General features: G+C 43.8%; 1 protein-coding gene across 1 annotated transcript; it reads right to left on the bottom strand.

Moving 5' to 3' along the window:
• Positions 1 to 406: 406 nt before the first annotated feature.
• LOC116589800 (atherin-like) lies at positions 407 to 1,733 on the bottom strand. The gene is given in 2 exon segments (XM_032341436.1): positions 407 to 884; positions 887 to 1,733. Coding segments are annotated over 2 exon segments (951 nt in total). The 3' UTR covers positions 407 to 780.
• Between the last annotated feature and the right edge of the window lie 12,213 nt (positions 1,734 to 13,946).

Genomic DNA, 13,946 nt, shown 5'->3' on the forward strand with positions numbered 1-13,946 from the left:
AGATATGGGGTGATGAGATCCCCTGAGATGTTGAGATCTGGGGAGTATATATACGTATCTTAATTCCTACACCAAAGAACAAGAAGGGCCTTAAGTAATTCAAGATCTTCTGCTTTAAAAAGTACATTTGCAATCATCTCATTTCTGAAAAATACCTTAAATTTTACTTATTTGAAAGAGGTAAATGCAGGTCTAAGACCCTCTGAACCTAGTCACACTGTAAATGATGGGATTAAGAGAAAAGATACAAAAGCAAATTAGTATTTACTGAGCACGAGGCTTCAGCTTAGTGCTGCATATATCACATAAATTTAAATATAAAAAAACACTGTAGAGAAAATATTTTCTTTGTTTCATAGGCTAAGACACATTAAGTGACTTTTTTTTTTTTTTTTTTTTTTGGCAGAACAGAACATTTATATAGGAAACATCTGGCTGAACTGAAGAGGATCTAGGGGAGATAGGAAGCCCCCATTTTTCTTTTTTTCTTTTTTTTGTTTTTTTCAAAAATGTCCTAGACTTGAGGGGAGGGCTAACCTCCTGGGGTGACATGAGCAGGCCCGGTCTCACCCCACACTCCTCTATCATGGAGTATAGGATGTGCTGGAGGCCAGATGTGTGTATGCTGGGGAAACACAGGGAAGAGATGAATAGGGAGGAATGCCCCCTCACTGGAATCTGTTATGAGGGCTGAGAGTGTCCCCATCCAGCTCCTGGACTCTGGGGGTCTTGGGTGAGATAGGGGCTGGAATGGGCTGGGGCTGGGGGGAGGCTGGGCGCTCAGCCTAGAAAGCCATCAGGGTCGTCATCCTCAAAGTGGCCTTGCTGCAGCACCTTGATGTGGTGCTCGTAGATTTTCAGGGCTGGGCCCAGGCGGATGGACGGCCAGTCAGCACATCCGTGCGCTGCATGAGCAGCAGAGACTTGCCATCGATTTCCTGCTCTTGGAAAGCTGTTGCCTGCTCTGGGAAGCCGGCCTCGGTGAAGTACTCAACCACGTCCATCACTGTCCACTCCACGGGGTCAGCTGGCTTCTCTTTGCGCCAGGAGGGACAGCCAAAGGGGGTCCCATCGGCCCCTGGTAGGACTGGTTTTCCTGGGGGCAAAGGCACAGGGGACGGGGAGTCCGGCCCAGTGGCAGCAGAGGCTGATCCCCCTTCCTTATTCATGGCTGCCATGGAGAACACTTGGCGGGTACCACTGCCTGGTGCCGGCCCCCGACTTTCATCCTGGCCCTGGTGGGGTCCACAGGGTGACCACTCCTTGACCCTCTCCTTGGCACTCTGAGGGCCTCGCTGGCCATTAAGCTGGTGGTGCTGGGCACCTGCTGGACGGTCACCCTCAGGCACCTCTGAGCCCTCAGACACATCATCCTCGTCATCCTCCTCTTCCTCGTCTTCTTCCTCCTCTTCCTTCTCAAGCACTCGCTCTTCTCCACCTCTCTTGCTCTGCGACGCGCGGGCGCTGGCGGCTGGCGGCGCCCGTCCGGGCCTGTCCCTGCGGGGCAGCGCGAGCGCTCCGAGGCGGGTGCGCTCCAGGCGGCCTCGCGCTGCCGCCTCTTCCTCCAGCAGCCCCTGCACGCGGCCGCGGATCAGGCGGCCGCAGGCGCCGCCGCTGCCCCTGAGGCAGCGCACGACTTCCCGCAGGCTCACGGGCCGCGCCGGGCCACCGGCCCGCGCCGCGCCCCGCTCCGGCGGCTGCTGTGGCTGTGGCGGCGGCGGCACCGGACACATTAAGTGATTTAACCAAAGTAATGATTGGGATTCAAACCCAGATAGGTCTAATTCCCAAAACCCATTTTCTGTCAACCCAGAGAGGGGTAGAGAAGTGGTGAATCAGGGTCAGATAAAAGATCCTCACACGTGATGGTGAGATACTTAATTCATAAAATACTAGAGAAAAAAAAATTTCTCATGATGAATTTCTTCCCAAGAAGCACACTAGAGAAACACAATAAAGGCAGAGGAGCTCTGGGACGGTGGGGTAGGAAGAGACCCTAATCTGTTCAGCTTCCCCTCTTTCCCTCTCAGCTATTTCTTTGGGGTTTCTAAGGATCCTCAGAAAGCAGTTTTGAATCTTTAGCTCATACAACTTCACCAAAGAATCATCTCTGCACTGGAACCGTATTCTCTGATTCCAAATCCAGCGCTCTTCCAAAGAACTCATGTTGCCTGAAATGAACCTTACGTGTTGGCACTTGAAGCACTATTTGAATGTCACGTCTGGTGCTGTAACCAGACAGCAATCAGATTTACTCTTTTTCCGGTGACTCTCTGAGCTCATCTGTCTGGAGTTAAGAGAGCATCTCCCAGATGTCTTGTCTTTGTTTTGTTTTTATTTTTGTAGAGAATCTGCATGTAGGAGAGAAAGCTCTATGGACTACACAGTGGAAAAAAGTCAGCCTGAAGCCATAGTCCAATTTGACTGGGGACAAAGAGGCAGAGAACAGGATGAGTGAAGAGGGAGCGTAATCTAGGAATAAGGATGTGCTGCACAGGCTAGAATACTGCCGTTTGCCTGGCATCAAGTCTCCAACTGAGCCTGTGGCATTTGCCATTAGTTCTGTAGTGTGCTTCAGAAACAAACACCTCCAGACGAATGAGCGGTTGGTTGCAGGAGCATCAGGCAGGTAGGTTATGCTGCAGGAACATAACAATCTCCCAAAACCCATTTGAATCATCAAAATTGAATTCTGAATTATGCTAGAGATCTAACACAGATGATGAGAGAGAGAAATTCTGCTGACTTTGGTCCCTCAGGAACCCAAGCCGATGTACACTCCATGAAGATAAGTACATCTACCATCCACAACAGTGGGAGGGGAATGTGGCTCCTAAGGTTTATCCAGATGTGATGTGATCACTGAATCTTTCTACTAGCCAAGGCAAGTGACATGGCTTTACTAGCTTCAAGGGGGACAGAGGAGTGCTATCCTACCATGTACCCAGAAGGAGGACCAGAACATCCCAATAACCACACCCAGACCCAAACACAGTAGGATTTTGAATTTGCAATGTATACAGGTGCATACTTTTCTTACTGCATTTTTTCTTTGTGACCTACAATTCTAGTTACTACCTATATTATCTTTTATCCCAAAGTTTCCTGTCTTTCTCAGTACCTCTCATTGTACTACAAATTTCTTACCAGTGGCTCTAGTCCCAGTTCCCCAGTTAGTCCTAAAGAACACTGGCCACTCTCATGTTATTACTGTGCAGACTCAGCGTAGCTAAAGGACCATTGCCCAGGCTGGAAGCTACTTACTGCTCTGCTCCACCCACTAGTTTGGACCCATTTGACTATTGGCACATAGTACATCCAGCCTGACTTTGCACAATCCTTGGTACACTGATATTTGGATCGGTCCTTCCATCCAAAAGGGAGGTGACCTTAGATTCCTGCATTTTACCACTGGTCTCGTATTTAGAACTCCTAATGTGCTATGGCCATATATTTAATTATGATGCCACATAGCTTCTGACTCTCACATCTGCTAAATTGTGACATAGCATTTTGCATAAATAGCAAATATAACTTGCTTTCCTGTTGGGTTGGCGCTGAACTGTAAGTATGCGGTGAGTGTCTACCTAATTGATATCTTCAGCATGTCCCCCTTTCTTCCTTCCATCCACTGCTTCATCTTTCTCTTCTCCACACCATGTGTCTCCCAACAGCATTATTCACTGGATGAATGGGGAACCATGGAGAGAGGACAGGTGTGTGCACCCTTGGCCCAACACTACTCCATTTAAATTGTCTGGTTGCGAAATCCCTTGAAAGGATGTTTGAAGAATTAAAAACCCTCATTCTGTCATTTCCTTATGTCTGTTCAATGCTATTGAGTCTACATCATTAGCTTATGTTAGGACGAATTTATTTTAAAAAGATGAAGCACAAAAATTGATTGATCCCTACATGAAAACAAATGTATTCTTCATAATACTTCTTTGGATGAAGTATCGCTAACCCAGTCTTTGTAATTGTTTTGGTTCTTTCTTTCAAAGCAGAGATATTCATCTCAGTGGCCTATGGTCTAAGGCTCATATTGACACTCAAAATGGGAGAAAGAAGAAAAAGCATGCTGAAGTCTTCACCTCTGGAGCACCTGGGTGGCTCAGTCGGTTAAGCATCCAACTCTTAATTTTGGTTCAGGTCATGATCTCAGGGTTGTGATATTGAACCCTGTGTTTGGCTCTATGCCCTTTGCTGGGGGTAGAGCCTGCTGAAGATTCTCTGTCTCTCCCTCATGCACATGCATGTGAACACTCTCTCTCTCTCAAAAAAAAAAAAAAAAAGTCTTCATCTTTTTTTTTTTTTTTTTTTTGACAGAGAGAGATCACAAGTAGACGGAGAGGCAGGCAGAGAGAGAGAGAGAGAGGGAAGCAGGCTCCCTGCTGAGCAGAGAGCCCGATGTGGGGCTCGATCCCAGGACCCTGAGATCATGACCTGAGCCAAAGGCAGCGGCTTAACCCACTGAGCCACCCAGGTGCCCCCAAAAGTCTTCATCTTTTATAGAATCTTGAAATAGTGTGAGTTGATTTGGCTCAGAGACCCATCCATCCTATCCACAGCCCCTTCTCATCATTTTCCTCTACCTCTATAAAGTCCATTTCTCTCTGCTGGGGGTTCCTGTATGGAGGGCCACAGCATATGGGACACACTCTGGTTCTAGTTTGTTGATTCTAGTTCTAGTTTGATTGTTTACAATTTATGCAAAAACCAGGCAATTACTGAAACTCCCTGAACCCTCAGTTTCCAAATCTGAAATGGGCATAATATCCCCTGCCTTGTTCACATTAGCAATGAGTTTACTTTTCTACCACTTAAGAAAATAATAACCAATACTTGGTGGCACTCTGTTAAGGTTAGGTTTCACTGAATCTTCATAATACTTTGAGGTTATGATGATGATTGTTTCCCTTTTTTTGGAGGAGAAATCTGAGATTCTACAAGATTAAGTGATTTGTAGAATTGTGGAGCTGGTAAGTGTCTGAGTGGTAAGAGCCATCCATTTTACTCAATCTGACTCTAAATCCCAAATCCTCGCCATTAGGGATTTCTACTCCAATGAACCAATCCAGTGAGTTCAAAATCAGAAGAAAGGCTCCACAATTGTGAGAGACGGCTTCTGTCTATAACAAACCCCCATGTCAGGAGAAGGGACGTTGGCCACCAGGTGCAAGGATTGGACAAAGTTGGGAAGATACCCAACCAAACTCAAGCTGAGAAAATCAAAATCTCTGCTAGGTGGTTCTAATTGCAAAGCTATGATTGTTGTCATTCTGGATGTATTTGAACTGAGAAGTGGGGACACCACAGGTTTTGGATGGCCGTGTGAGGGGAAGCTGGTCTGAAAAGGGAGTGAGAAGAGAGCGGGTACACAGAGAGAGGCAGAGGTGAGACCAGGTGACAAAGGAAAGAAAGGGTGAAGAAAAATGCTGATGGTTTTCTACATCTAGATACAATAACAACTACTACTTCTTCTCCTTCTCCTTCTTCTTCTTTATCTCCTTTTTACAATTTATTTATTTATTTTAGAGAGGGAGTGTATGTGCAAGCAGGGAGAGGTGCAGAGGGAAAGGAAGAGAGAGAATCTTCACACAGACTCCCTGCTGAGCACAGATCCCAATGCAGGGCTTGATCCCAGGATCCCAAGATCACTACCTGAGCCAAAATTGAGAGTTGGGCACTCAACCAGCTGAGCCATCCAGGTGCCCCTTGATACAACTTCTTTTGAAGGTTGTAGTCACTTCTTGCCCAAATTTCTCCCTGTTTCATGCTTGCGCTATTTGGAGTGATTTTGAGTTACTTTATCCAAAATTTAATATCACCCCCTCAAAGCATCCTTATCTCCATTCCCAAACTCATATTCTTAGCCCCGTTATGCAGTTGTTCTCTTTGGTCATTTTGGTCAAGCCTTGACTAATATATAACATACAATAAATAAATGAAAGATAGTAATTTTATTATAAGTGGTTAAGATTACTAGCTTGGAATTCAGACAGACCTGGGTATAACCCTTAACTCCATTTCTGACTAGCTGTGTATTGTCTATGGCTACACTACGCTGAATACGCCTGACCTCCTCTAACTAGCTGTGTAACCTTGAACAAATTGTCTGTTCCAAGTATTCTAAGCCCAAATTTCCTAATACATTCAAAGGAAGAATAATGGGAACTCCTTTCTAGGGCTGTCAGGAAGAATAAAAGGGAAAATGCCTAACATGGATGGTACGGAATAAAATATCTTCCATAGCCATTAGCCAACTAATACAAAGTCCCAATTTTTAGTTTGAAGAGATCTTTCTGGATCTTGGTTCTGCGAGGGTCATGCCCTATACCCATTCACAAGCACCAGGTAGCTGGAGACCAGTGAAATTGTATTTCTTGTCCAAATTTCCTGTATTCAAAAACTCTGATCAGAATTCAGTCATTCTAGGATAAAGAGCTCTGATTGTCTTTTGTCCTTGAAAACACTATCACCCTTGTTGGCTTATGGCCAACCTGATTTCTGCACTGGAAGGGCTGCCTTTTGCTTGTAAAAGGAAACGGCTGCTGGGAACTCCTTTAGTGCTGTCTTCAAGGCAGATAGCAATAAACATCTGCGGGGAGCATGTTAATTGCTCTTGATCCTTGTCATTTTCTGCCTCATTACTGAGCCAATGCCAGGTAATGTCAGCAAACAGACAACAGTGATGTCCTGATATAGGATAATGAAGAGCTTTGGCCTTGGTGACTGCATCCCTACTCAATCTCACTGACAGATTCAAGATCCCCACACACATTTCAAGCACTAGGTTAATATACCTATGGGCAGTACTTCACGGGCTTTGGCTTTGTTTATCACCCATCTGCTTAAGAGATAGAAAATGATTTACTGCTTTTATTTAAAAACCATTTCCCAGAGCCAGAGAAATTGGCTCTAGGGTACAATACCCTGGACAGTTCTCTTAACTCCTGGCTGTGTGGCTGCCCCTCCCCACTCCCCATTTTGCAGTCCCCCCTCCCCCTAGCCTGGCACAGATGTGGTGAGTATGAATGCAGGCATGAGCAGATTATCAACTGCCAAAGTTATCACTAACTGGCGGGGTGACTTGCGGCAATTTACCTTACATTCCCGAGCTTAGTGCCTCATCCGTAAAATATGAGGGTGGATGATGGTATCTGCTCTTGTGAAGACTTTGTGACAATTAAGGATTAGGCATAGCTTCAGATAGTTACTAGTGCATGGTAAGTGCTGATAAAGCCTGGTTGTCACCATGATCACAAGATGGCCACCATACTGAAAATATCATGGGGCTTGGAGAGGCGTTTAGAGGTCATCTGGTTCTTTCAGTATATAGGTAGTAATGATTATTTTTTCCATCTTTTGGTTTTTTCTACCTTCTTGTGTTCTGCTGCCTCATCACCTGTATCTTTGTTAACTCCTGTAAGAGGTACCCTCCCAACAGCAGCTGTACCCATGAGTTATGTTGCTTGAATCTGACGTCTTCCAAACCCACTCTTATGGGCCTCTGCCAGAGCTGGGGATGGAAAAGCTGGCTCAGAAAAGTCCATATACAGTTCCTGGCACTCTGTTCAGCACACCCTGTGTTTGCTCAGCCCTGTAGTTAGCACACAGAGGTGCTTTGATCGTGCTCTTCTTGTTGGAGAAAGCTATCGCTGGTTGCGTCTGCCTCATCTGTGTGTGTGAGTGCTCCTCTGAGGGGAATTCCAGCCGAAATGGTGGCACTGCCTTTCCTAGAAGCCTTTGAATTACATCTATAAGGTAATAATCTTGGTGTTTAAAATTTTCCAATCTCATGCTATAACTATATTACTTCTAATCATTTTGGGAATCTGGCCAAAACAATATTCACTAAATCATTTTCAGAAAGCCAACGAGGAAGTCTGAACTCCAGCAGCCATACCTATAACTTCTATTTTTTTTCTGAGTTGAAACAACTCTCCCTGTTCGATTTCAGATGATTATGAATAATTTTGTATATCTAGCAACATATTGCCAACGTTGGCCTTTCCTTCTTAAGCTCATTATTTTGCTAATGATTTTCTTGGCCACAAAACTCATGAAATTCCCTTGAGCTACTTCTTCTTCTTCTTCTTCTTTTTTTCTTTAATTCTCAGGACTTTCATTCCATTTGTTCAGCATCTGTGCCAGACAACATCTGGAGCTTGAGGAAATTCCACTGCTCAGGGTATGATGCGTAAATGAAATTACTTTTTCATGCACTTCAGAAGAGATTCAGGAGCATCTTTCTGACCAAACAAGCCCTTTTGTTCTCTTCCAGCAAGTGTTTCTCATTAAAAATGTCATCTCCCTAATAAATTGCCTTATTGCCCCTGCAGCTGGGCCCATTGTTTTCATGGTTTTGTGCACACTCTGATTCTCACAGGGAACAGAAAGCAAGAGAAAAATGAGACTTTTCCCCCATTCTGTCTCCATGAAATGCCTTTCTTCTGCCCTTTGTATTTGAGTGAGAACTTGTCCTTTATGGGAGCCTCTATGCTGCTCTCAATATTCACTGCTTTGGCAAATTGTCCTCAAACACATTTTGCCAGATTTACTTTTCCTAATTAGATAGTGGATAATGGCAGCTTGCTTCTAGTGATTCCAACTCAGGCTGAAAGGTGGCATTTTTTGGATTATATCCTAGAGATTTATTTTTTGTAAGGAAATATTGAACATGGTCAGTCTCTAGTGTCTGCTATAAGAATATATACACCAATTTTAGGGAAGGCAAGGATCAAAGCAATTGAGAATGGGGATAGAGGATGGGCAGTGTACGTGTGTGTGTATAATCATAAGTTCCTTTAGAAGCCACGTAAAAGTGGCTCAGAACAATCTTAGAAACAATAATCTCAGCCATGACCTAAGGGTTGAGGTGTGAATATCTGGTTTTCCTATCTCTGGTTAGAACCAACTGTGAATGTGAAGGGTTCAACTTTTATCCATTTATTTTCCCCACATCCCTAACCCCCTTCCTCTTAACTCAATTGCTCAACTAACATTTATCCCCCAACTCAGCTGGGGCTTTATACATCCAAACTCATTTTCCCTGGTTGTTCCACCCACTTTCTATGTACGACATAAAAAGAAAAATAAGAAGAATGGTCTCATTCGAAGAGAGAAAAGACATTTCTGGCACGCAAATTGCTTTGTCCTGGGAATTCTTTTGGAATTTCTAGGTTTCCTCTAAGCCTAGAAGGGATGGATTCAGGAGGCTAGTGGACAGAATTGACAGGCTGTCATGAGTTGGATGCCTGGGCTGATTTACCATGAATTTCCCAGGATTTTATTTACCAACAAAAACATAATTTACCATTAACACCTGCTGTGTGTGATCCCTGTGCAACAGAGCAGCCTATTCCTGAGGCCAAGGTCTGTGATTGATATGCATCTCAGATTCTGCCTGAAATGTGGGGGACTCTGAGTTTCTGATTGAGTCATGCCCCCTCCTCCACCATGTCAGTCATCAGTGCAGCACTCTGAGGACCTCTGGGGGCACCCAGTTCAATCCAGTAACCATCTACAGAGGGTCTTACAAATGCTAATACAAGCCTATGCCGGCCCCATCAAAGGACTGTCTCTGTCCTGGGGGGTCTTAGAATTGACATATGGGACAACTTTCTAAATATTTGCACATGTTGTGATCATTGTAAGCCCAAGTCACAAAGACAGCAAAGGCAAAGAGCTTCACCTTAACTTGAAAATCAAGGGAAGGTTTACAATGGAATTAGTGATTAAGATAGATTTTGAGGTATGAATCAGAATTCTCATGGAAGACAAGGTAGGGAAAGGTTTTCATATCAGCGAGGCTAAACTATGATAGTAGAGGTATAAAAGGTCCCTTTACTTGTTACTTCACATACTCCCTGATCTTTCTTCTAGAAATACTTAATTAACAGATACCCTTAGGTAGACACCATTCTTGATGCTAGCAGTACAGTGATGAGCATGGCAAAGGACCTTCATGGTGCTCTTTCTAGTATGAGATACAGATTAACAATACATATGCAAATACATGTATAATATACATGTGCTACCAGAAACAATAAGTCAGAGTAAGGGTTAGGAAAAGGAGAGCATAGTATGGTGGTCTAGAATGATCTCTCTAAGGAAGAGACATTTCTAATGCCACAGAAGTTTGGATAGATACACCGTGATGTCTTCTGGAAACCATAAGGAATTTGTCTGTATTGGAGCATAAAGTGACAGGAATATAAAAGGCATGAAGCTCCTAGAGGTACACAGGGCTTTATACTGAGGGGTATTTGTGGGGTGCCCTTGGTAACGTTCTCACAGGTAATATCGTACGACAAGGGAGTTTGTATGCTGGTGGTAAAGTGAAGGTGGAAAGGAAGCAAGCCTAGACATGAAGCCCAGGTATCAATGTGAACATTGCTGTAGGGAAAGGAGGTTCTGGAGCCATAGATGTTGGATAATGAGATGGTGTTGTCATTGTCATTAGCAGCAGCACCAGCATTCCCTGAGCTCCTCCTATAGAATAAGGGACTGTTGGAAACATATTACTACAATTAACTCTTTTAATTCCTCAACAGCCTCTGAACCAGAGAGTGTATGTACCTAGCCCAGGCAATTCTAGCTAGTTCCTGGCAGAGAAAGAATACCACTCCAGGCAGTCTGTGGATCCAGAGCCAGGGCTGTAACTACTATATGGGACTGCCCGCACAATGAGAGACCATGAGGGCTGGAAAGGAAGGGAGGTGCAGAGGGGCTTCAAGGTGCATTAATTGACAGAGTTTGCTTAATGGGTTGAGGGTGTAGTAGTGATGGAGAGGAAAGAGTAGAAAATGCTAGAACCACAAGATCTAGCTTAGAAAGCTTGTGGACCAGGATACGTCCAACAGAGACATGCACTGGTTAGCCAAGTTCCAGTTGGATGGCCCCATAGTTTACACAGTAAGTAGCTAGAACTTTTTCACAGATGATTTATTTGCTAGTTATCCAAAAGCAAGCAACTTTTGCTTAATTAGGGAGCAGATCCCTACAGGATATGGCAGAATAAATCATGTGTCTTTACGGCTCCAAATCTTCTGGTAAATTCTCAGTGCTTTCCAAATGGAATACAAGATCCTTTCTCCTGGGATTAAATAAAAAAATAAATAGAGAAAACTCTGGAGTATAGTTCAAATAACTATATGTAGTTATACGATCTCTTTATTCCATCTCCCTCTGTTTTCCTACTAAAAGTCCAATGTCCAGTCAATTGGGCTCAGCAAACGTCTTGACCCCTGACGGATGCTCAGACACTTAGACCCTGAGTGGTCTATTAGAAATGGCATGGACTCCAATGTTGTAAAGACTAGGGCTACACTACCTGGTAAACTATGACGAATCATTTGATTTCTCTTTCAATTTCCTGGTCAGTACTGGAATGACCTCTGACACATCATCTTGTGTAGAGGACCAAATCATAATCATAATCAGAACATTTATTGTGATATTTTTAGTGTCTCAGATTCTTCTAACAGTCTCTGAATGCTGTTTCTTTTTTTCCTTTTAGATCTTATTTATTTATTTGTTTGTTTGTTTGTTTAGAGAGCAGGTGCATAAGCAGGTGGAGGGGGATGGACAGAGGGGAAGGGAGAAAGAGAATCTCCCCAGACTCTGCGAGGAGCATGGAGCCTGATGCGGAGCTTGACCTCAGTATCCCAAGATCATGACCTGAGCTGAAACCAAGAGTCAGTCGCTTAACCAACTGAGACACCCAGATGCCCCTTTGAATGCAGTCTCTTGTCTCATCATCCAAAGATCCTTTGCACAAGGTACAGGTGGAGAAAACTGAGGCACAGATCAGTTAAGTAACTTGCCCATGTTCACATTTGCTGAATTACTACTGAGCTGGGATTACACCCCAGGTAGCCTGACTCCATCCCCTTAATCACAACATTCGTTGACACAGTAAGAATGCACACCATACGTAAAGCATCTGGCACATGAGAGACCCTCTACTAGTGCCCTTCCCCACTTCTGCTCTTCTGCTGCTTAACACAAAACATACTAGAAATGGTCATCTGGCTGCGTATAAGGTTGATAATTTCTGTTGGTAAATAATGCAAAACGTGTCTTTTCCATTTGACACTGATTTCAACCTGGTTAACTGGAATCACCTTCCAAACCAAGCGAATACATATTATTACTAAGTGGGTTTTCTTTTACATGACTACAGCTCAGCATTAGAGATATATTCAACCAGCTCCAACCTGAAAGCATAGCATAGGGAAGATGCCCCCTCTCCCTTCAACCTTTCACTGAGTCGTTTCCAAGGAGGTATGCTGGAAAGGTACGGTGGCTTTGAGATATGTCACCTGATCAGGTTTCTCTTTCCAAGAACTCTCTTTTCTGTATATTTCTCCAAAGAAATTATTGTGCAAGATTTGGAAGGAAGGAGTGGAGCAGCAGCCATTTTTTTAGCTTCTACGTGATTGGTAACAATTTGTCGTGATCACAGCAATCTGGTGTGTGGCAGTGGCTAGAGCTGTTATGGCTCCATCTTCCGCTGAATCGTCCTTCAGCATCTCAGAATGCTGGGTCAGGTGTGCACCCTCAGTTTCATGACAAAGGACCCAGCTTCTTCGGGACACACACCCCAGGGTCAGAGGCAACAAGAACTGATGTGGACTTCGGTCCATCCTCAGGAGCTTTTGTCTGTGAACTTCAGTTTACCCTTGCTCTCCCCAGCTTCAAATTCATCTTCCCTTCCTAAGAGCCTGTCCGTTTAACCTGAAGTCTTGGCATCAGACACAAAGACAACAGTCTTACAAAAGATTGTCTTACACTATGTAATATATTTACTTGCATGGTTTGGAAGACTTTTCCCATTGCCCAAGTTTAAACCAATCCAATGGGAACATTTGTACAATAGTCTTGCAAAGATCAGTCTATCTAATATCCCTCTATCTATCATCTATCTTTCTGTCTATCTATCATAGGTATTCCTCCCCACTTGAACCCTGACTCTAATGAAGAAGAAGGTTTGAGACAGCTGGGTTCAGTGATGCACTGGTTAATGTTCAGGGACTGACTCTTTCAAAGCAAACTATAAACAAAAAAGAAATTCTTGGAGCGCCTGGGTGGCTCAGTCGGTTGAACATCTGACTCTTGGTTTTGGCTCATGTCATGATATCAGGGTCATGAGATCAAGCCCTATGTTGGGCTCCATGTTCAACACAGAGCCTGAGTGATAGTACCTTTCTTCCTCTGTCTGCTTCTCTGCACACATAATCTTTCTTGCTAACAAACAAACAAACAAACCAAAAAAAAGTTTTTTAAAAGAAAGAAATACTGATTTGTGGTGTTCGTCAATTTTCATGATGGAAGTACCCCCATCATGGCCTCTTTCAAGCTACCAGTGTGATATTACTGGATACAGACTTGGAAAATTACATGCAGTAACACACCATGATATAGTGTTTCCAACCTACAGATAAAATACACATAAATAAACTCAAGAGCGGAGCCAGACCTTGGTCAGGGCCAAATTGTAAATACCTTAGGGCTTGCAGGCCATATAATCTATGTTGTAACCATTCAACTCTGTCATTTTAGTTAGAAAGCAGCCATAAATAAAACAACAGGGTATGGTTGTGTTTTAATAAGAATTTATTTATAAAAATAGGTGATGGAATAGACTTAGCCAGCAGGCTGTATTTTGCTGGCTGCTGGCATAAGTGATAGCAAAATGTAGAAAAATAATTAAGGGGTACCTGGGTGGTTCAGTCAGTTAAGCACCTGCCTTAGGCTCAGGTCATGATCCCAGGATCCTGTGATGGGGTCCCCGGTCAGGCTTCCTGCTCAGTGGGGAGTCTCCTTCTCCCTCTCCCTCTGCCTGCTGCTCCCCCTGCGTGCATTTTCTCTGTGTCAAATAAATAAATACAGTCTTTAAAAAAAAAAGAAGAAGAAAAATAGTTAGTTTTGAGTTTTTG

Source organism: Mustela erminea, chromosome 5 (assembly GCF_009829155.1).
Source record: "Mustela erminea isolate mMusErm1 chromosome 5, mMusErm1.Pri, whole genome shotgun sequence".
Taxonomy (NCBI): Eukaryota; Metazoa; Chordata; class Mammalia; order Carnivora; family Mustelidae; genus Mustela; species Mustela erminea.